Here is a 24,212-nt window from a genome sequence, read left to right as displayed (position 1 = left end):
AGGAATGCAAAAGAGATCCTTTTGAAACTGTATAAATTTTGTGAAAATAGTGCTGTTCTACAAAGCCCTTCTGAAACTTTATTTAGAAGGGTTAAAATCGGTCATCCCACCAATAGCTTAACCTGATTTAGCAGTTAAAAATATAATGCACACATAGTAGCATTTTAAATCGATGCTGGAACTGGATAAAAGGGACATCATCAAGATAAAAGCTGCAATTATTAAAGACGGCAACAATTGCAAGTATTAATTTTCCTTTTCAACTTCCATAAGGTTTGTTTCAATTACATATTTAGATGGCAAGATGCTAGCAGCTTAACCACTTTCATTTCTTGCTCCCACTCACAATCACTGTTTGCACGGTTTTGGTTACTGATACCAGTGGGACAGTTTGAAATCCAGAACAGAATAGCTGCCAGCAGAGCCTTTTAGAATATAGTAAAGATAAGTAACAGTATGGAAAATACACAGGGAACACTTCTAATAGCGATAATTTCACACCTCCTTCTTCTGTCATTTTCATCACCTTGCCAGAAGCTTAACTGCATCTTCCACTTAGCCCAAGCACTGCTTTTAGCCTCCAATGAAAATTGTATCAGCAGAAAAAAATAAGCTTTTCCCTTTTGATCACCCTAAGCCCACTTTGCAGAGCAGCAATAACTGACAATGCTTTTCTATTTTAACAGGTGGGAACTTGCAGAAAACACTTTGCAGGGATGAAATTAACAGCGATGAAGACTTACATTTTGAGAATATGGTATATGCTTGTGCTGGTAATACGGCTGAATAGAGCTGAGGATTTCCAGTGGAAAAAGAATAACCCAGGCTCTTTCTATTATGGCACTTTTCCAGCTGGTACTTTTGAACTACAGTTGATTGTGGGTTTAATAATGCTCTAGATCTACTTGTCTGTTCGCACAAGAAAGCTACCAAAAGGTTTTCCTTGTCCTTCCAGGGAAATGGCAGAAAGAAAAATTCAGGCTCTTGCAGAATGCATACTTAGTATCATCTTCTGCACCTAGACCTGAAAATATAAGGATTCACATTACCCTGCACTTCAAATAGTCACTTAAAACAGTAAACTCTGAGTAAATGCTAATAGATTAGTAGTTCATATCCAGACCTCCCTTTCCTGTTTGTGATTAAGGTGCACACTATAACAAATCACACCTGAGAACTCTTCTCCTTTTTCATAAATTATCTACAACTAATGAAGAATTATAAATGAAAAATATCCTTTGTTATGCAGCTAACTTAAGAAATGAACCTGAGTGAAATACTTGTGTTGGGTTTGTTTCAAGCTCTTTAGTATTATCTAATTCACTCTTCAGTACTGCTTTATGAGACCTTGTTGTTTCTTCAACATACATGTATACACACTCACACATCTCATTCAACCAAAATCAAAACTAAAAAGATATAGGCACTGATTTTTTTCATGCTCAAGTTTTTAAGTGGCTTATGAAATGGATTGATCATGTCCTTTTGTATAATACTAGGAAATCTTTCTATACATTTTACATAACAACAGCTAAACTTGTAATAGCTAAAAAACCCATAAAAACTAGCAGGCAGAAATTATGTGGGAACCTAATTTTTTCTTACAGTAAGACATTTCTGCCACGCTATCAATGCACTACCTCACCACTGTAAAATAATAGTAACAAGGTTTAATATATGAAAGAATTAGATTCCCTTTTCAGTGCATCAGAAAAGGATACCTTTAGTCTATACCACATTTTCAGACAGTCCCTTTTTATGCGCCGATAAAGTTTCACATAGAAAACATCGGCCTCTTGTTCAGTAGGCACCCAGTCATGCACATTTCACATCAAGCTATGCAGCTGTGAAGGTGTATCAGTTACTTTCTCATATGAAAATTTAGTACGAAGACCAGTTTTGCAGGAAAATGTTTAAATCATAACTCACTTCTTTTTACCTTTAGGTTTTTTATGGGGTGTTGGAAGTTCTGCATACCAGACTGAAGGGGCCTGGGACAAGGATGGGAAAGGACCAAGTATCTGGGATGCTTTTACTCACAAGAAAGGGAAAGTGTTCAGAAATGAAACAGGAGATTCAGCATGTGACGGCTACTACAAAGTTAAGGTATCGTTAAAGAGGAATTATCCCTCTAGAAACATTCTGGAGCCATTTCATGATACTGATTTCCCATTCTGAAATAACAGCAAAGATGAAATGCTTTAGTTGCTCTATAGGCTCATTTAACTTAGGAGGCCAAGGGATGATATTTTCAATTAGTTCAGTAAAATCTTCTCTCCTAATAATCTCATAGAACCAATAATACCAGTATTTCCCAAATACGTCTCAGTTTTTCAGGATTTTTGTGTCCAAAGAAATATTCCAAATTCTGTGGGAAGTCCAAATGCTTAGCTAGAACGACGACGAACACATTTGAGCTTTGAGTACAATTAAGCTCATTTTTTGTGTGTTTGAGCAGCTTGAAAGGTTTTCTATGTGTATTCAAGATAAAATCATCAGATGCTTTAGAATTCAGTCTAAATATTTTCCATTTTTTTGAATGGATAACAAATAAATAATCAATGTAGCTCTATTAGCAATACGTTTCCAAGCTTAAAACTACCAAAAATAATTTTAGAATTACTGTCCTGGAGGAAAGACGGATACACAGCAAGAGGAATCCAGATGACTCTGATAAGCCAATATTACATAATTGGAATTGCAACTAATTTGATAAAAGTTATGTTCCACTGAGGTTTTGCCATCTATATGAAATCCAAGGGAGAACCAGAGGTCTCAGCAAGAAATAAGAGGAAAGAAACTAATTATGCCTTATTATCCTAAAATGGGAAAATGCAGGAGAGATTTCATTTCATCTCTCTCAAACAAGTAAAAGCTTGAAAGAACAGCTTAATAAAAACCCCCAGAGAGGTTGGAACTCTGAGGCTTACTGAGCTGTTGCATCAGAAGAGACTGATGCAATGATCACAGGACCTGTTTTTCAGAGAGGATTCAGGCATAAACAATAGCATTTCAACATTTACTCACTACTGTGGGCTTGTATTTTGAGATACTTTCTAAAACTTGCTTGTATGTGTTCAGTTACATGGTCCTCTCTATATAAAAGCACTCTTTCTCTATTTGCTTTCATTATCACAATTCTCTTTGCATTGGCTCATATACCATCAATTTCTAATTTCACTTGATATCGAAGATGTATGATTTCTTAAAAAAAGAACATATTTATACTGAATTTACTTTTTGTGCTAACTCCAGTATGAGACAGTATATGGAAGCCTGCGTAATCATGTTTTTGTGCCTAAGCTGAAATGTTTGATGTCAATATTTACAGGCTTGTATTATTTTTTAAAACGCGCACATTACAAATTCTGACATAAATATAATTGTGTTGCAGAATACCTCAACTCATTTTTCTGTCCTCTATTTCATGGTGAAAACATTCAGTTTCTATAGCTGTTAACACAAAACATTACAGGACTTCCTTGGAGAGTCAAGAAAAAAAATGGTTAAAAAGGAAGTATACAAATAAAAAGAGCCATCATCTCAAAGCAAATGCAGAAAATAACTGATGGAATCCTCTTTTGTGCAACTCTTCTACAGATTTTCTGCATTCAGTACTATTTAAGACAGATGAGTAACTGAAGAGTTATTCTGCTTGGACTTGAGATATATTGATTGGATTTTCTTTTCACAGGATGACATCCAGTTACTGAAGGAGCTGAAAGTTAATCACTATCTATTCTCTATCTCATGGCCTCGGATTATGCCCACTGGCATCAAAAGTAAGTATAACAATTTCACCATATTCTTACCAGTATCTGTAGGCAAGTAATTTTACTCGGGAGTATACCATAGCTGTTTAACATTACTGTTAAGTAGATTTATGTTTCTCTGTCTGCAGAACAGAGTTTAACCATTGCATATCCATTACAGCACACCTACCACTGTAACATAAAATTCCTTGGTTAAAATTTTTAGATTTCTATCCTTCCATCTATCTTATCTATCCTATCCTTTCTATCTTTCTTGTCTGTGTGTCTCTTTAGCAGAGCAATTGAATGAGAAGGGAATACAGTTCTACAATGACACAATTAATAGTCTTCTGGAAAACAATATTATCCCTATCGTGAGCCTCTACCACTGGGATCTTCCACAGGTTAGACAATATTTAAATTAGTGAAAAGTTTAATATAAATGCTTCTGATAGGAAATTTATTTCTAAGTTTAAGGACTATGTGTACTTTAGAAAAATCTTTAAAGATGCCTGCATGCTCTTAAGTGTGCTTATAATTATTTTCTATTCATTTGCATTTGATATACATTGTAGTTTATATACTGAAGTTTTGAAACATCTCCTTCTGAGCTACTGAAATATAAATAAAAGTCTTTGTTAATAGGCAGCTGAACTTTAAATAAGATTATTGATTCTTGAAATTCTTATTTACAAAGGTTCTCCAAGAAAAGTATGGTGGCTGGCAAAATATAAGCATGATAAATTATTTTAATGATTATGCAAATCTGTGTTTTGAGAAGTTTGGCGATCGTGTGAAACATTGGATTACTTTTAGTAATCCTTGGGTAAGTTATCAACACTTTCCTTCCCATCACCCCCATTGCACAGTTCTGTTCCCAAAATTCTGTGGAACTGACACTACAGGAAAGTAGGATAAAAATTGGAGAGAGAGAGACTTATGCCAATAATCTTTGCGCCCAAAAATCTCAGTGGCCAGATTCTGCACGAGGACAGAGCTTTAAGACATGAAATTCCAGTGAAGTTTTGAAAAATCAACAGCTGGAGAGGCGCACAGAAATCAGAGAGGCAGCTAAAACTTGCCCTTCATGTATTTCCTCAAGGAACAGCAAGCTGGCAAGTCAGTCCACTAACACTCCTCACCAACACATTGTTTCCAACAAGCCAAAGCATATCACCAACAAAGTGGTGGGGCAGTAGATGGGAGCCAAGGGGAGGGGAAGGAAAAAGGGGACTGAAGAGATTGAGAGAGAGACGGACCACGCAGAAGAGCACAGGATCTAAGTCTATAGGACAGTGGCAGATTCATTAGCTCTACTGTTCAAAGAATAACTAATTCTGTGTATTTGTAGGCAGCTGCTGAAAAGGGTTATGAAACAGGAGAACATGCACCAGGACTGAAGCTCGGTGGATGCGGAGCATACAAAGCAGCGCACCATATAATTAAAGTAAAACTAAAATCATGCTTTAAATTATGTGTAAATTAAGAATTTTTAGCAGACTAAGTTTTTTTTTTAATTCTGCTCTTTAAATAGAAATAAGTTTTGCAATGATGTCATTTCCAGCTGGCACTTCAAAATTATCACCTGAGTTTACACCACATGCATATTCAGGTGTAGCATGAAATGCTAGGTGCTTGATGTGACACAGGTGCAACAACTTAATTTTTTCCTTATAATTTAAGTGTCTATTTTACAGTATGTTTCAAACTGGTTGAATAAGAAAATATCCAGGTTACTCTAGAAACAAGGAGTAAAATCCTGACCTGTTGAAATGAACTTGAATTTTGCAAGTGACTTTAATTAAGGGCAGCTCTCAAAAATAAACTGTCACTTGCCTGAATAAATTAGGCAAAGACATCCAAAGACTGGAGACACTGGACAGAACACTGTTCTCAATGCTGTGGATTACCTTCACAGGGACCTCGTGGTATTTAGGGAAGGAATCTTGCATAAATGATTTTTTGACATCTTATATGAAATCAAAGTTTCCACAATACACATAAAAGAAATTATGTGGTATTTTCAGACACACCTTAGTGCAAAAACTCCTCTTGATCTTCACTACCTTTCTATACTGACTATGGCATAACAGATTAAAATGTGCATATGCTTGTCTTTTTTTTTTTTTAAATTTACAGACTCACGCGAAAGTATGGCACTCTTACAATAACACATGGCGTAGTGAGCAGCAAGGTAACAAGGAATCATTCTGTAATTATGCTTCTATTTGTATTGAGGGCTTAAAGATTATGCATCAACTGCAGAACTGTCACTTTATGTTTAAAGGTATGGTTGGAATTTCCCTAACCAGTGGCTGGGGTGAACCTGTTGATCCACACAGCCAAACAGACAGAGATGCTGCCAACAGATACATACAGTTTCATTTGGGATGGTTTGCAAATCCAATTTACAGAGGAGACTATCCAGAAGTTATGAAGAATTATGTAGGTAAGCCCAGTAACTGACTATAACATGAACAAATTACACACTTAAAGCATATGACAGTGGAATAGCCCCTGACCAACCTGTAGTTTAATCAAGTATGAGGACACAGGTGAGACAAGGCTAAGCAACAAATGGCCCATGGGCTAGACACAGCTCCCGAGCAGTTTGGGGACATACTAGAACTAAAAAGTTGAGCTGCTGTTGAGCCCAACAGTCACACATCCAAGTGCTCCAAACTGGAAAGGAAGAAACTACCTCGTCAGTCAGTTACTGGCCTAACCAAGACAGGGAGTTGTTAAGTATTTTTCTGGATTTTCCACCTAAGGACAAAGAACCAGCAGTTTTCCATCACTAAAGCTTGCATTTCTACAGGGTTCCACTATCTTTTTTTCCACAGAATGAAGAAGATACACAAGGTACCCAGCAGCAAAGCACTTCTGTTCTTGTCAGGTTATGTTTCCAAGCATTCTGTGGACATTTATCATGCTCTTTGGAAAAAAAACAAACCAAGAAACACTTTAATTCACTGTCTGCTCTGTGTATTGTACCCAACTTAATTCTCCAAACCAAAAGGATGAAAGATTATTTCATCTTAAAAAAAGCAAACTAAACTATCCCCTACACTAATGCTAAGTTCAGGAAAACTGTATTTCTTGTTGGTGAGGTAAAGAAAAATTTCTATGCTCCTCAGAAGTTATGTTTCCTATAATTATTTTGATAGGTAGGAAGAGTGCCCAGCAGGGCCTGAGGACATCAAGATTACCAACTTTCTCAGTGCAAGAGAAAACCTATATTAAAGGCACATCGGATTTCCTGGGAATAGGTCATTTTACTACTCGTTATGTTATACAGAAGAGCTTTCCTTTTCTACAAGAGTCCAGTTACCACACTGACCGTGATTTGGCTGAACTGGTGGACCCAAAATGGCCAGCTCCAGCACCTAACTGGTTATATTCTGTGCCTTGGGGATTCAGAAGATTACTCAACTTCATTAAGGTGATTACAGAGTAAATCTTTAAAAGGAAGTGAACAAAATGTCTGGCTACATGCAGAAGCTGCATTTACACTATTTTAGATTCTCAACAGTTTCACCTATATATTTGGGAAGTCTCTTTGCCAAAAAAACCACCTTAATTTCAGTTCAGAAAACTATAGAATTCATTAATTTTAAATTAAAAACCATAGTTAACTTAAATTCCTACTTACACATTTTTCTTACTAAAGGTAACTGTAAGTAAATCTAGAAAATTGCTTTTAATGCATTTTACTAAGAATCTCATGTTCTGTCAAAATAAGATGATTTTGTTTATATGAACCGGCCTAAACACATCTCTGTTTGCAGACACAGTATGGGAACCCTCTCATTTATGTGACAGAGAATGGCGTTTCTGAAAAGGTACAGTGTACTCAACTGTGTGATGAATGGCGGATAGAGTATCTGAAAGGATATATTAATGAAATACTGAAAGGTAACTTTAAAAACATCTTTTTAGTGCATGAGCTTTTTGAGCATTTTCACCTTCTGATTATTTTTTACTTCTGTAGTTTACATCATAGAGAAATAAATAATCCCAGATCAAAATGGACAGCAAACTAGACTAATAAATTTCCACAAAAATTACAACCTAGCCAAACGTACTGATGCTAATAAATACAATAACCTGCATGAGATTCAATACTGTAATAGATCACCAGTTTCCACTTTAAGAAAGGAGAAATTGCACCCAATTACCATTCTTATAGAGCTTTATTATTACCATTTCTTATATAGCTTTAGTACCTCTAAGTGAAAGATAACGTTTTCAAAGAATCTCAATTACTTTATACTTTGCCACTTTTCTGTCTTCCTCCCCCCTCCCCATCTCTTTCTGGTATAAAACAAAACACCTACAGAACCATGTTTTAAGGATGACAAACATAGGCAACCAGTTTAACAAAATAATTTGTATTCTGTTTACAGCTCTAAACGATGGTGTTAATGTCAAAGGTTATACTGCCTGGTCACTGCTGGATAAATTTGAATGGAACAAAGGCTTCTCTGAAAGATTCGGATTTTATCACATTGATTTTAAAAACAAGAACAAACCACGATACCCAAAGGCATCCGTTGACTATTATAAAAAGATTATCAGTGCCAATGGATTCCCAAATCCAAGAGAGGTGACGTCAATTGCTATTTTTATTGTTTTGTCTTTATTCTTCAATATACGGGCAAATATCACATGGAATTTCATATATCGGTGCCAATAGATTCCCAAATCCAAGAGAGGTGATGTCAATTGCTAATTTTACTGTTTTTTCTTTATTCTTCAATATATGGGCAAATATCACATTGAATTTCATAAAACAACTTGCATGAATACAGTACCTGAAATGTGACACTTCGGTTCTCTAAATTAGGGATGTGTTAAATAAACAGGCCTCCAGAGACAGGGAAGTGGAAACAACTTCAATTACTGTTTCTAAAGCATTTCACAAACTGTAATTGGACTTACTGATGCAAACAAAAATTCTAAATCATAAGTTACCAGTGCTCTGTCAGATTTCTAGGCAGAAAAGTACCCATACATGCTACCTTATTAGAAAATAACATGGAATATATTATGTGCTTTTTAAAGTTTTATTAAACAAGTAACTATAAGAAATATATTGCAATAAAAAAAAAATCACGAAGACACAAAGAAACTTTCAGAAAATCATGTGTTGACAGAATAAAAAAGTTTCAAGTCAATTGTAGTGGACAAATGTTCGGGGACAGAGAAGAAGCTGCTGTGAATGAGACGGAATATTACAGTCTAATAAGACTGCTGTATGTCAACCTTCTCAGGTGGAAAATTGGTATCGGAAGGCCATGGACACTTGCTCTACCACACACCAACTCCTCGCTACAGGTAATGATGTGTCTTCTGTTTCGTTTTATAAAAGCATATTATGTAACTTTCAGATTTCAAATTTCTCTGTGAATACTATTATTAGCAGGTCCTAAAAGGAATTTTCTCCCTGAAAGCACAACAGCTTTCAAATACAACAAGCCTCTAAAGAAAAATTAATTTATTTACTCCCTCCAACTAAAATCACTGTAACTAAACGGATCAACTTTGGATGGTAAGGGAATACACAAACTCTAAGAGTTACTATTTACAATTAAGGCTAGGAATGACAGTATCATCCTTAAAATAACAAAAGTGCTAAATGCTCTTTCAAACATAAAACAAAACCAGAGAAATCAAGACAACCATACAGACAGAAAATCTCTAAAATGTTTGACTTCTACATAAAATGAAATTATTAAAAAAAAATGGGCTAACTACTAGCCTAAGGTAGTGTTTAAGCCACGTTTCTGCTCTTTCATACCCCTGGTAACAAAGCTAACAGCAGCACAACTTACAGCAGCTTCTCAAGAACAGGTAAACACAGCAGACTTTGCCTGCAGTTTCCACAGTGCCAGGGTAATCCACCTCACTTTAAACCTTCCCAATGTAATTCAGGACCTTTCATAATTCCTGAACTAGGAGAATAGTCTACTGCAGTAGATTTCTGAAACTTCTAAGAAAGATTAAATAAGTATTATATAGTCTCATAAGAAGGATGAGAGAAATTCCACATGGCAGAAAACATCAAAGCAGTCATGCTAAGTTTATCCTACTTAGTCTCAACTGCTGAGTGGTATGTTTTATGTGAATTAACTGAGTTTACTGAACTCTGAGGCTTATCTGTGGAGCAAATTTCTACAAAATAAAACCCATTTAATTTTTCAAAGAGCTGCAAAACAAGCATAAAAAGGCTGAAGTGCTTCCCAAGCATTTCTCTTTGACAATTTTCTTTTCTATCCTTCCCTTGGGGGGCAGAGATGCGACTAAAAATCAAAGGAACAGTAGAATACTGCTAATGCACTGAAGCTAATTCATAGTAAGCACAATTTTTGCAGCCCTTTGAGCATTGACATGTCTTCAAAAAATTACCTTAGAAAGAAAAAAGAGAGGGAAAACTGTCAGGGATTTGCTCCAGCTTTAGCAGACTTAGGAATGTTTTTGTTTGGGTTTTTTTGCTGTTTATGCCAATGTCAACATTTAACAAAACAATTTTAGCCACAAATGTTCAAAAAATCCTTAACCTATGTTAACACTAAGCTAACAATTAGTATATTCCAAAAGATTAAATTTCTTACATATTACTCATTTCTCAAATTTTAGATTCCCTGATTACTCACATGGAAATGGTGACAGAGATTGTTCTTCCTACAGTTTTCACACTCTGCATACTCATCAGTATAGTCCTACTAATATTCTACCTTCGAAATCATAGATAAAATTGCATGCTTACACACATCTTCATTTTGCATAATAAATAAAACACCGCTGTTTTATTATAGTGATTAAAGTTTACCACCGATGCCTCTTTTTATACCACTGTAAAGATAAAGAAATATTACCTTACCTATCCACCTAGCACTTTTATAGGGTTTTTTTCTATGCAACTCTCAAACATAATTTAAATTTTGTTATCAAAACCCAAAGTACATTTTCTTTCTGCATTACCTTCTACTAATTTTAAGTAGCAGATTTTAGGTTTCTTATTATTTTGGAAACTAGTATACATTTTATTAATCAGAAAAATAGTTAGCTAAGATTAAAGTGATTCAAATCTTGCCAGTACAAATTCCAAGTGATGAAAAGTTGTTTGCAAATTCTGATTTCAGTCTGTTCATCATTAGACTTTTCATTAGCACATAACTGCTATTTGAAGACAGACACACACACAATTTTAAAATGCAAAAGGTTTTAAATATTCCAAGAGCACTGCTTAAACTTTAACTTATTATTCATGTCTAAAAGTTAGGATAATATATGCCTTACTATCTAGCTGTGGAGAATTATTTGAAGTGATTAATCAAGGACAACAACTGCTGAGTCAGATTTAAACCAAGGACTCTTATCTCTCGAGTTTTGTTTACAGGGAACTAGGTTTACCTCATACAACTTTATAATATATTACACACAGAAATGTGTATTATAAGTAATCCAAGCACTTCCAGAATGTAGTATTTCACCCCAAATTCACTTCTACTGCAGGTAGGAACAAGTTAAGTACATGACTATACAAAATTTGTTCCAGAATATGGCCATCGGCTATACTTGTCCTTCTGTTGTGCTTGAAATTATTCCTCTAAAGCAAAGCAACAAACACGTTTCCTATTTAGCTTGCACTATAGTTTCGACGCTGCGTGTTCATATACTGAATGCAGAGTAGCAGTACATAAATCCAAAAAAGGACCTTGTTCTTAGCTTCTCTTCAAAGGCTTTAACTATTGAACTGATAGTTATTAAGATGTAGTATTAGGAAATGGGTAAGAAATAAGATTTACTGAGGAGAAACCAGAAATGATAGAAATTTATAGTTTTTTAAAAGCATGAATATTGGAGTTTTCCTTATTCTTACTGATCAATAGTTAATAGTTTCTTTTATGCAAAATGTTTCTGTCTCAAATTAGTTAATCAGCATACACTACATTATGTCATCATTTAAAATTGCACTACCAAAGCATTACATACACTATCTAATCAACATAAGAACACATGCAACTGTCAGGAATTAATCCAAACGTATTTAAATGATTATGCCCAGCCAATTGTACTAAACACTTTTTTCAGAAAATTATGCAAAAGCATACAGGACAACACTGTTAAAATATTCACTTTGCATTGAGGGGAAAAAAACGAATTTGAAAAGGAGAGAGAAGTATATTGAAGACTATTCCAAAATATAAATACAGGGACAAAGAAAATCGAACTGTCTGAAGTTCACAGTGCCCTGGATGAACAGCTTTCCAAATAAATCTGGATGATGAAAAGTCACTTGACAGCAGGAAAACATGACAATATTGCTTGTTTTGTTGGGTTATGATAATTCACACTTTGAACAGTGTCTGATTGCATTTTTAATGAATAAAAATTAAATTTTAAACCCCAAAGTGCTGAACTTTATTGAATGTTTGTAAATATATGAACAAAAATATCTACTATATTTTCAAAATAATTCTACTGTACATTCATAATTGCACAACATTTATAAACAAACTAGATGGGTACAGATTAATTACGGCCGCATATGTCACACTTCAGGCACACCAAAGCAAATAACTCAGTAAGATGTACTGTTCTTCAAATCACAGAGTGTTTCTAAATATACTGTTGGGACACAGATAATACTGAACTTTCCCCCTTACTGTACCTTTCAAGTGCCTGCCTGGAGAGTAACACGCATTTATGTGAAATGCACCTGACTGCACTTAGCCATTGTAATAAAATACATTCTTTCTTCAGTGCTTCCATTAACTGTGGAATCAGAAAAGAGACCTGCATAGACAAAAGAAAAAAAGACGTGATTAGCCACTATTCTTGGAAAGAGATTAGTTCGTGTAGCAGCTTCAGGAACTGTTTTTAAAACTTCAGTTTTACCGAAAGGAGCACTTCATGACAAAAATTGAGAGTGACAGGAAAGCTTTACCAAAGCATTACCCTGTATCAAACCTCACCCCAAAAAGGCAAACAATTTCTATACCAATCTATATGTTTAATGCTTCCCCATTCTCACGCTTTTTCACTTGTTCTACATTTGATTGCAGCAAGGCATGTCCTCTCTCCTTAGCACCTTCTTGCTTCTCTGACTAGATGCCAGCATTCAGTAACAGGTAAATCTCTCTTCAAACCCATTCTCAAATACATTGGCGACGATTTTAGAAATAATTTATAAGATATTGTGTAGAATATTTAATAATCATGCCACATTTGGAACTATTCTGTCATTTTAACTCTAAAAACATAACTCAAAGGTGAGAAGGTAGAAAGTCACCACTTCATGAAAATCTTTTACATTCCATAGATACCATCTCACCATCTTAATAAAGACAAAACATTATTTTGCTTTTGCTGAAGATGTAAGTAAGAAAAAGTTCAGATCCACTGAGCCAAGTCTAAAAAATGAATTCGAAATGTGTACTTTCATTATTTCCTTTCACCACAAATATTCCTTACCTGTATTGTTTGATGTCATATGTTCAACTGGAGGATTAGTACTAACTTGCCATGTTGTTTTAACCTCTTTCTGTCCATGCCCACTACTTATGTCCACCTTCCATATTTCTGGGTGATCACTGATAGAATAATCAAGAAATGTCAAAATTCAGTCAGATATTCAGTCACACCTGAATTTTAATGCCACAAAGACTGAAGTTTCTCTTACTTTTCATAGAACTTCTTGACAAGTGCTGGTCTGATCGGCAGTTGAAACACATGCTTCTCATTTAGAGGGTTTTCCTTATAATACTTCATGCAAATCCTACAACAGGAATTAACTAGTTACTAACTTTCTTTGGAGAAATGCTTGCGCAACACTGCATAAACCTCATGCAAAATTAACTATACTCTCAGATTTTATGATTTCCTTTGTTTTTCAATTTTAGTCACAAAGCAAAATTTCACAGGAAGATCCAACTGCTACTTCTGCAGTCTCATAATCATCAACATTAAGGAAGGTTGCTTTCTTTTTTTTGAAGAGAGTTTCTTTACAGCTGTCGAAGAGAATCTATTTGTTATTGTCGTTTAAAGAGCAAGAAGTAAAAATGAAATAATTACTGTGTCAAAGGGAAGAGGTTCTCGTGTTTAAACTGGAGTAAGACCGTACAGCTGACCATTATTTCCAACATATGGTGAAGCTTTTGAACACGATGAACTTGTTCTTGTAGATCTACTGATGTGGAAATGAAGTAATCCTGGAACAGCAAACAGCAACCGCTCTTAACTGGACACTCAGTTTCTACAGACACACAACACATCCTTGGTATACTAAAATAATTTTCCTGCTTCTTTTTAGAAGCCGCAATTTTAAGAATGGTCCAGCAGAGTCAGAACAGAGTCCCATGCTATCAAAGTACGAACAAAGGTTCACTGTCCTGCCTGACAACAACCTGTACCAGATACCTAGGAAATAAAATATGAATAAGGAAACAACATAATGACATATGTGCAGTATATTGTCCCATCCTCATGATTTGCAATTCAGTTTCTCAGCTATTAGGAATGGTATGACTTGCATCCCACCATCAGCTAAGTGTGCTCTACTTTAAACTGCTTTCAGAGTTAAAAAAAAAAAAAAAGCGTCTCACCAAGTAGGTTAATGTTGCAAGCTCCTGGCCTGTAAAATGAACAGGGAGGGTAAAAAGAAAAACTAAATTAAAATTTACTATATAATATCAGATGAAATATAAGCAACATTCAGGTAATCAAACAGGGAATTCTACCAAAGAAAAGCACAAAGTCACTAGGACTGCGATATTATTTATTGACATGATTACTCATTCAAAACAAGAAAAACACTGAAGTGGCATGGTAGAGGCATTATCTTATATACCACCAAGGCTGCACAATGAAGAAACCTACCACACACTTTGAGACAACCACCCTCCTTGGGACATACAGGTTTACAAATAGTGAAAATAAAAAAGCAAGTGAAACAAATAATGAAAACAGGATGACAAAGCAAAGAAGAAATCAAGAAACAAAGAGATGAAGGAAAAGGAAGTGGGCAACAACAATGGTAAAACACAAACCTCTCCCACAGATTCAGAAAAAAAATAAAGCTGTAATATTGAAAACAAAGCCACAATGTTTTCAAGAAAAAACGTACTTTACAAAAATCTTTCCACTTTTGTTTCCAGTATAATATATAGAGAGACAGTAATAAAAAATATCTTTCTAAATACTACAGACTGTACAAACACAGCTATTACATATAAATTCCCTTGCGTGATTTTTAACCTTTTAACCCATGTAGGCCATAAAGGAAAAGAAAGAAAGAGCATGAGGGTCTTATTTTTTCACCTACAGCAAGCAGGTAAGAAAACAAAACAGTCCACAGTTATATAAATCTGGTATTTATTTTACCTGAAGTTCAACCTAAAGGGTTTTTTCAGATTGACAAATACATACACAATTATACAAGCTGTAGTTATTCTGAAACAAATGCATTTTTTACATTTCGAAGCCATATACAACTGAAAAGTACAATTACTAAGGAGGCTGGAAACAGCGCATCGGCAGATGGGAGCAGAAGCGAGATCAAAGCTACCAAAAACTTCATTATTTTGTGCATGGAGTACCTTGTATGTTGAATTTCTAATCATGTTAACAGATATCAGGCTTACCTATGAAAAAACTGACATAATCCTTCTTCATCTTATCCAAACCAATCTCCAACAGCATTTGAATTGGAGTGATGCCACTGAGGGAAACGACCTCTATCTTTCCATGATAAGACTGCTGAATCAGTTTACTTAGCAAACTGCTACTCCCTTGATGAATCTAAAAATTAGAAAGGTTTTCTTGTGATGTAACTGTGTACAGAACATCATAAGCATTGTTTAGAAGTACAATACCATGGAAACGGAGGAAAACTGCCATGTGAAAGTAATTTAAAAACAATGCAACACAGTAATTTAAAAACAATACAACAGCAGTTAAGTGACAAGAACTATATTCTACTTCAAACAACTCAAAATTGTAAAATCTATTGTAAAATACAAATACATACCCATGGCTGTATCTCACCATGTTCCAAGGATTTTATGATCAGTGTAAAACACTCTATCAACTCCTGATAGGAACTGACACCTTAAGAAAAAAAAAATGCAGTATTTTATCAATCCAGGCTCTCTCTGTAGCTGTTAAGTCAACACATATTTGCAAGAACGAAACCCTTCATTTAAAGAATGCTAGCTGAAATGACAGATTGCACCGCTTTTTGTCAAGTTAGTCACATCATGACTTTAGAAAGGGTTACTCTAAAGAAACAGTAATCAAAAGAGACCACTGAGCTGTATATGACTGTTACAGAAGAGCACATGGAAAAAGCAGATTGTCACATAACGCATTTTGGCTCCATTCTCTCTGTATACATTGCAGCTCCACACATTTTATAAATTTAACTGAACTGCATCTATCTATTAGTGTCTATTTATCCAGCCAACTGCTTCCTAAGCAAGAAACAAACCTCCAGACATTGTGCAGCTGACACTGCCCTTAAGCAGGACACAGTGCAGTCACCACAGTACGTTTTAGCTATCTAGTTTCTATTCAAACACAACAGTGGTTGCACTAATAGAAATGAAAGGGATTTAAAATTTACATACTCCATCCCTCAAATAGAAAGAACTTGTTATAATCTCTGGAACAGCTTAAAAGTTAATTAGTAATCTGAAAAAAATAGTAATAAATAAATGTATTTTACTGAAGGACTGCGAATGGTATTACAAGAATGGTAAAGTTTGTGTGCAGCTTTATCAACTTAAAAATTTTCCTTCAGATCTAGAAATAGAAAAATTTTATAGCTAAATAGTTTTCAGTTTTAGAGCAAATGAGTACTACTGATTGTTTAGTTCCTTTTACAGTCAAATAAAATGAAATATAGTATCTCCTGCTAGATGTTGGTCTACCTTTGTATGCGGTAAGAAAGTGTATCATCTTACATACCTAAAATTAGCTCTTTTAGAAAAAGCCTGTTGACAACAATTTTCTGAAGAGCTGATCAGTCCTCAAAACTCAGAGACATTTATATTCATTTCACTGAGAAAGCAAGACAGTATAGTAGATACAGAGAACAGAAGCATTAAAGGAAAACAGACCGAGTGAGTAAAAAACCACAATACACTTACTTCTCATTTTGCACCATAATTGTTCAGCAAAATCCAGGTCTCCTCGCTCACTGAAGATTGATTTTATTGAACTGTCCACTGCAGCAGTGTCACATTTGATTTTCTGAAAGCATTTGTTTGTCTTAAGTAAAAAAAAGTATGCCTAAAATTCAAAGACCTTATGAATTCAGATTTTCTCCAGAGATCAAGATTGGGTGCATCACTAACTTTTCCCCTTTTCCAGAGAAACTATTGCATAGAAACTACTAGTGCATAGTAACTTGGAAACGTATTTTTATTTAAAAGCAAGACTAATTCTTTTCAGAATTAACACACTGGATAATTGCTAGCTTTGGACCAGGTATCAAAGCCTACTATCAGAAAGACTTTTGATCATAGCCAAGCGCAACCAGACTGTCTAGCAAAAACCAACTGCTTAGCTCGAGATGGTCCTTTTCGCCTTACAATGGCACGACACACAGACCGTCTGTAAATCGCAAGAACGCAGTCCAGCAAGCACTAACTCAGCATATGACCTAAGCTACACTGAACTTGGAGATTATTAAATAACTGGATGTATACCTAACAGTGCCCTGCAAGGCCAAAATTAATACATACATGTATTCTCAGAACAATTTTCCTGTTCTCCTGATCCTGAATATTTCTGATTTAGCTGACACAGAAATCATTGTATTTTTAGCTTATGAATAAAATGCAACTTCCCTCTCAAGAGGAAAAAGACCCAAACCTTTCCTTGCAGACCGAAAGGGAAAAAAAATCTTAATATAACTGAAGACATTTTTATAATTTGAATTTGTCCATTGCTTTAGAATATCATAAGCCACTAGATAAATAGGACAGATATCCAACTGATACCATTAAATTGGGCCAAAATTATTAAATTAGGCAAGAAAAGCAAGTTTGTGATAGAATGTAATGGCACAAAGGCCAGAATTCCTGCAAGAAACTAGGACATCATGAGCCTGGTAGCTTTAGGAGATGACAGACAATGGTTAAGACAAGGGAGTGTGACTGCAGTTGATATAATACAAGCTTTTGGTAGTGAAAAAGGAAGGGAAAGAAGCAAATCGAAATAGCTCCACACCACTAAGTTAAATAAAAAAAATATGTATAATGGACACTGGTAGACCATTTAGAATTAAAAAAAAAGGAGGTTTTCTAAAGGTAAAAATTACAGTGGACTTTGAGGAATTCCATAGCTATCCGCTAATACATTTTGCCTGTAAGGCCTTCTTCCATTATTTTTACACAGCAGAAACAGAAAGAGATCTGTCTTTCTTTACATCTTTATGTCTATGTATTTACATCTAAACATAAATAAATATAAGATGTAGTCAAAATTGGAAATAACTACAGTTAGAAGGGAAACAAGATGACATGGCAATTAGTAGGAAATTGCATATACCTCTGTTTCATTCTTGTTTCCAGATACGCAATATCCATCCAGTTTCTTCTTCAAATCTAGTAGAAAAGAAAAATAAATTTCACCACTATGAAAAAAAAAATCAAACCAATCATATAAATCCCCAGGCACATCATAATTAACAAATACACTGACTGGATGGCTAATAGACAAAATTTATCCATTTAAAAATTGTTTTGATTGGGTAAGCATATAATTTGAAACGATAATTTCTTAGTTTCTTTTATTATAAGATACACATTTTCCCCATATACCTTTACTACATTCTGTTATCTAAGTATTAACTTGTTAAGTTCCAGTGTGGAAGCAGTAAGAGGTAGCAGGTGGTCTAAGAAGTGTCTGTGGTTTTCTTCCACATGTATTTGTCAGTGAAAGTTTTTGTCCGTTTCTCCAAGTTTTATCTACACACTAAAAAACTGTAGCTGCATTTGAAAATCTCTTGGTGAATTCCTACATCTGATTCTCTTTTTAGATTTGTTTTCTAATATCTTAAACTTCTGACAAGACACCTGTCGTGAACAACAGTTTTCAGAAGGAATCAGTAATTTTGGATGCTTCATTTTAAGATGTCATCAATGTATTGTTTCCCATCACCAAAGGGACACTTCGCAGGTTTAGAAGTTCATGTGCATGTTAGATAACTTGAAAGGTGCATCCAGAACCCTTTCAATTGCTTTTTAAACATAATTGTGTCAATTTATAAAGAAACAATTATTACTTTTATACAAGACATTAGAACAAAGAAAAATTACAGAGATGGACTGATTAACTACTTTGTGCAAGTGGTTGTAGCATAGAAATTAACATCTCTAATTCTAATACTTTAAAAATTGTAAGTGGAATTTCCTTTTATTTCTGTGAAATGCAACATCCCTCTCTCCCCACGTAACAAGCAGCAATTACCAGTCAGAAATTCCTGGACCAGTTCAACAGCTGATTCAGACTCCAAGGGCTCAGGCCACTCAGTCACACCTGTCTTCAAACCTTCAGCCAAAGCCTAAAGGCAGCATCAAAACCAAAACACCACAAATCAGTTCTTGTCTGAGGTTCTGCACGTATCATACTTCAAAACGTAGTTAACTTCGCCAAGAATCACACATCTCCCGCTGTACAGCTAACCATGAATTTAGAATGAATTCCCTGGCTTTGGTGTTTTGTCCTTTTTGTATTCAAGATTCCTAAAACTCAAAGTTAATTATAAACTAAAAGCTTAAAGCTATCTTTGAAACATCTGATGAAGTTTTATTTAAAGTAAATTATTAACACAAAATCACCATTCCACGTAAATCTGAAATTGGATTTTCTCACTTATACTTACAAGGAGAAACTGCAGTTCTCTATATAGCTGATATACAGGACTTCTGGGGTCCCCAGGCTCCAGTGTAATATTCTGAAAGTTGCAGAAGTTTATGTCAGTTTCAAACTTAAGAAATCAAGTGTCCTAAAATTTTCATTAGTGAAATGCATACTAGCATAATTTATAATTTAGATGATGAACACATTGTATTGCTTATGTAAAGAATAACAAACACAAATGTCAGGAGTCAAACTTATTTTCTCTCCTTTACATCACTCATGACGTAAGCAGTGGAAAGGGCTTGGGTTTGTTTGCTTTTTCCTTCTTGACTTACCAGCGTGGCAGCTGAAATTAGTGGGGGTGTCTCCAGAATCTTATCTACAGTATTCCACGTAATATCAATATATATATTGCTTTCAGATTCTACAATTGTGTCCTCTATTGCACCCGCTCTAATAAGTTCATACTGAGCAAATCCTTTTGTCATCACCTAGAATGAACAGATTTAAAAAAAAAAAAAACATGACACCACCACAACATTGATTGTTTTGTACACATGCAAAATAATTTTAAAAGCATTTCACACACACACAAATAGGTCTAATATCAGACAAACGCATTACAACACAGGGTTACTTCAAAAAGAGACTATTATACTACAGAATCATACTAAGGTGAGTTTCTAAATAGAATCTATAAAGCTTCCCAAAACCAGTGTCATAACTCCAAAACCAGAGTTTTTAAAGTTAGATTGGAGACATGACAGACCATAAAAACCTACAATAGATGAATGATGTTTCATTTTATGTGCCATTTTGAGCTCTTCCAGGTTTGCAAAACAGGTTTTATCAGCTGTAGGACCTAGGAAAGGAAAAAAAGTAAGAATCAGAAAAACATCTGACACAATTCAAATTCAGCACTTAAAATTAATTCTCAAATACTCCATTTGGTCAAGTATGACTCATGTTGTCCTTTAGAAAGCAAGCATTCTTCTTGCATTTGACCTATTGATAATTAGAGCTGGTGTTAACATATAAATGGTTCATAAGAGTCAGCACTTGTATCAGAAGTTGATGGTAGCAATTTAAATTTGCTAAGTTATTGCACCTGAGGGAAGGTAGGCCTGCACAGATACTGTTGCATTAAGTATATTAAAAGTTATTTCCCCCACGCGGCATGTTTAAAAACATCTTTTCTTTTCTCTTTTTTTTTCTGTCTTGTTTTTTAAGATGAGGAATATAGAGCAGTACCAAGCCAACATCATACAAAGGACAAAAGTAGCATCACTACATCAATATTTCCACATTTTTAAGCCTTCCTCATTCAATTTTATGAGTAACATTATAACCTTACCATCAGATGTAACCATATAAAAATTGATCCCTGTGATTTTGTTTCCAGCTTTGAGAGGCTCAGCTCCCAGCCAACAAGTATGTTCAGGATCAGACCCATCACACCTTATCCAGAGGGGAGGAAGCACAACCACTTCACTTATCTTCAGGTGGGTCATGTTTGGATTTTGTACCATTGTATACAGGGAAATCAACTGCCTAGAAATATGAACAGGAAAAAAAATAAGATGCCAGCAAGTATAGCTAAATCTATCCCTTCCATAAAACTTAACTCCTATCTACCATGCTCCATTAGCAGACATCAAGCCATTTTACAAAAAGAATGCAGTATTATAATCCTCTTTTTACAGGCAGAACAATGACATCACAAAGGAGGAGGTAAGATATCATAACTGATAATATATTTAATATAATATTTTAATTTAGACTAAAGATTTTAAAATTATAATTGAATTTTACATTTTAAGCATCTTAAAAGGATAAGTTAGTTAAGCAAAGTAGTCACCATGTTTTGGTACCATGCCTTGGTATTTTAATAACAGCCAAAGACCCCAATCAGATTTTATTTTTTTTACAGAAGCCTTACAAAAACCAAGCATTGAAGTCTTAGTAAGCTTTCTTTGCTCACCTACACCCGGACAGTCCCATTAACCCAATGGGACAGCTCACAAGTACTTTTCCAGTACCTTGACTTTAGCTACTTTGTTAGGAATACTTTTAGACAGGGAAGGCCATTTTACAGGATGAAAAATGGTCTTATCTCCTCACTAAACTAATAAGTAATTTCATTTTTTTGGGACTGAAAATAATACAGGTTACGAATATTAGGAAGAGAGACAAAAGTTGCGAAAGAAAATCACATCAGAAGGGGAGGCAGACCTTTGATACTTACTTTGCTCTGCTGACAGAAAGAGCCACTGGTCCAGAACTCTCCTTTGGTAAAAGCTCAGAGGCATAAATACCATCATCTAGTTTTGATTCTTCCATTGGGTCACTTTCTTCATTGCATCTCTAAGAGAAATGCAAAGCTGAGTCAAAAAATGCAAGGTATGTGAAAATATTTGATGGGAATTCAAAAGTCTAGATTACATTTAAGAAAATTAACAAGTAACATACACACTTACTGCTTTCTGTAAAATATATATCATATTGTTTCCATTCCAAAATCTTTCAATGGGACTTCTGCAACTACCACCAATCAAACGGATCTCTACATCAGTCTGAAAAAAAAAAAAGAAAACTTTTTAATACACTACATATAAATGCTGCATTTCAGGAATTTTTTATACCAGAAATTACAAAATTAATTCCACAAACTGTTTTCCAACCCTATTGCAACCAATCATGAATCTAAGGCTTTCTTACTTCAGGAGAACAGTTACTACATGCCATAAGTAGAACCAAATCAACTGTGAAAATGCAACAACTTCCAACTAACCAACATAGAAAATTTAATCTCTAACAGGTTGATTCTATGAGAAACTGAAATTTGGTTCGATGAACAAAATCTTCGAATATATGAAGGATCGCTGTTGTCAAATGGCAACCGCAGTCACTAGATATCCTTGAGATGGAGAATACTCATTTAAAGTAACATTAAACGTCAACTGATCACTTCTCTGAACGTCTCATGAGAGCTCTAAACACTGTTTGGATACATTAAATAATTCAAGCCTGTTCTTGAGAATGAAGGAATATCAATCTTTACTTAGGCTTTTGCATACACACGGAGAAGTATTGCTTGATTGTTCACATCTAGTCAGTTTTTCACATTACTGTATCTTTAAATAATCACCTGATTTTGTTTTCAAACTATTCTCAACCTTGTATAAATCCCAAGATTAATACAACTAAATAGCAGAGATTTTGCAGCCATTCCTACGTTCCAAAAGCTGTCAGAAGCAATTGCTGGTTTCCCACAGGTATCCCATTCCCCATAAAAGGGCTTAGATAAAAAGCACACCATCAGAAGCTGCAAGTCCGAGGCATGAAGAGACCACCTGAGCGCAGCCAGACAGCCGCTGGAGCAGCTCTTTCCTCTCCTCCCAGCAGCCACACACCGTACCACCCACCTTCTGCGCTTCCAACCACCTCCACCCCATAACACTCTCACGTGTGCTCGATCCTTACAATCATTTTAAACAAGTTAACTGTTAACACTCTCACGTGTGCTCGATCCTTACAATCATTTTAAACAAGTTAACTGTTAACAGGTGCAAAAAACCAGGGGGAACGCAGGAATGAGCAGGGAGGTGGAGGCAGGTGCTGGCCCGAGGAGGGCGGCACTCTGGTAGCCGGCTCTCCTCCTCCGTCCTGAGGTAGAGGCAGATCTAAAGAGGTATTGCTGAGGTAAACTTTCCTTTTTACGTGATATCCCCGCGCGTATCTCAGCTGTTGACCGATGGCTGCATGTTTTAAACATACGGACTCAGGTTACATGGCTGTATTTTCAGGTATATGTTTACCTCAAAGAGAAACGGATGTTCAGGGATACTTTCCGTTCCTTCTTCATATATTCTGAAAGAAAACAAAACGTTAAGGTACATAAAGTTTCTTCCCCTGTGTTCCTCATTAAACAGTAAGCTTAAATGCATAAACTAAAACAAACCGGTCTGCAATCAGGGCTTCAGCAGCCTCCCCGCAAACCGGGGCCCCACTCGGCACCCCCGCCCCAGTCAGGCTCCCCGGCCGAGCCGCCTCCCTCAGCAGAACGGCCCCTCAAGGCAGACGCCGTCCCGCGCCCGCCGGGGGCCGAGACCCACCGGAGGAGGCGGCCGTACAGCTCCGCAGCCGCCCGCCGCCGCCGCTCCGCGGCCATCGCCGCCCGCCACAACCGAACCGCGCGCCTCACCCGCCCCCCCGGCACTACATCCGGGGTGGTGTGCCCGATGGAGGCAAAAAAATTGTTCTTTCCAGCCCAGGAGGGGGTTTTACTCATATTTATTCTCGCCGCACGCCTCCCCATGAAAAAAAAATAGAATCTCTCAAAAAATTTATAATTTCTGTGAGAGGAAATGACTCGTCACGCCGAATCCCTCCGCCAGAAAAGAGTCCCCTGGTTTGGGAGGCGACCGAGAGCGACGGAGGCGCCCGGAGGGAGAGGGCGCGGCACCGCGGATCGCGGCGTACGCGAAGGAGGCTCTGGCCGCGGCTGGGGTCAGGACCCGGCCGGCCGCCGTGGCAGAAGGCGGCGGGCGGGGTGCGGAAGGACATCGCTCATAGCGAAGGGAGAGG

At 36.0% G+C, this 24,212-nt stretch overlaps 2 protein-coding genes across 2 annotated transcripts; one reads left to right on the top strand and one right to left on the bottom strand.

Moving 5' to 3' along the window:
- The first annotated feature begins 731 nt into the window (after nucleotides 1-731).
- Nucleotides 732-10,507, top strand: LCTL (lactase like). The gene is made up of 13 exons (XM_059824140.1): nucleotides 732-855; nucleotides 1,946-2,106; nucleotides 3,695-3,782; nucleotides 4,047-4,156; nucleotides 4,450-4,578; nucleotides 5,104-5,199; nucleotides 5,892-5,946; nucleotides 6,040-6,201; nucleotides 6,920-7,194; nucleotides 7,541-7,667; nucleotides 8,159-8,358; nucleotides 9,026-9,089; nucleotides 10,392-10,507. The coding sequence occupies exons 1-13, from the start codon at nucleotides 732-734 to the stop codon at nucleotides 10,505-10,507; spliced, it is 1,707 nt and encodes a 568-aa protein (XP_059680123.1).
- A 1,755-nt stretch (nucleotides 10,508-12,262) lies between these two features.
- ZWILCH (zwilch kinetochore protein) lies at nucleotides 12,263-23,786 on the bottom strand. Its single transcript, XM_059823952.1, has 18 exons — nucleotides 23,741-23,786; nucleotides 23,444-23,495; nucleotides 22,103-22,198; nucleotides 21,871-21,989; nucleotides 20,980-21,176; nucleotides 20,408-20,487; nucleotides 19,961-20,116; nucleotides 19,648-19,719; nucleotides 19,233-19,326; nucleotides 18,312-18,367; nucleotides 16,907-17,009; nucleotides 15,787-15,866; nucleotides 15,401-15,557; nucleotides 14,363-14,391; nucleotides 13,833-13,969; nucleotides 13,441-13,536; nucleotides 13,233-13,351; nucleotides 12,263-12,554 (listed from the first exon to the last, which is right to left on the bottom strand). Exons 3-18 carry the CDS (start codon nucleotides 22,124-22,126, stop codon nucleotides 12,463-12,465), a joined length of 1,611 nt encoding a protein of 536 aa, XP_059679935.1. The 5' UTR covers nucleotides 22,127-22,198; nucleotides 23,444-23,495; nucleotides 23,741-23,786; the 3' UTR covers nucleotides 12,263-12,462.
- Between the last annotated feature and the right edge of the window lie 426 nt (nucleotides 23,787-24,212).

The sequence above is a fragment of the Gavia stellata genome, chromosome 13 (assembly GCF_030936135.1).
Source record: "Gavia stellata isolate bGavSte3 chromosome 13, bGavSte3.hap2, whole genome shotgun sequence".
In the NCBI taxonomy this organism is placed as follows: domain Eukaryota; kingdom Metazoa; phylum Chordata; class Aves; order Gaviiformes; family Gaviidae; genus Gavia; species Gavia stellata.
This window is presented reverse-complemented; position numbering and strand designations above follow the sequence as displayed.

Excerpts from the sequence above, each read along its gene's own strand:
- LCTL (XM_059824140.1), top strand. The coding sequence starts at position 732 with ATGAAGACTTACATTTTGAGAATATGGTATATGCTTGTGCTGGTAATA. Across the intron at positions 2,107-3,694 it reads ACGGCTACTACAAAGTTAAG|GATGACATCCAGTTACTGAA; the intron begins GTATCGTTAAAG and ends TTCTTTTCACAG. Across the intron at positions 5,947-6,039 it reads ATGGCGTAGTGAGCAGCAAG|GTATGGTTGGAATTTCCCTA; the intron begins GTAACAAGGAAT and ends TTATGTTTAAAG.
- ZWILCH (XM_059823952.1), bottom strand. The coding sequence starts at position 22,126 with ATGATATATATTTTACAGAAAGCA. Across the intron at positions 17,010-18,311 it reads GAAACAAGAATGAAACAGAG|AAAATCAAATGTGACACTGC; the intron begins GTATATGCAATT and ends AAATGCTTTCAG. Across the intron at positions 15,867-16,906 it reads ATTATGGTGCAAAATGAGAA|GTGTCAGTTCCTATCAGGAG; the intron begins GTAAGTGTATTG and ends TTTTTTCTTAAG.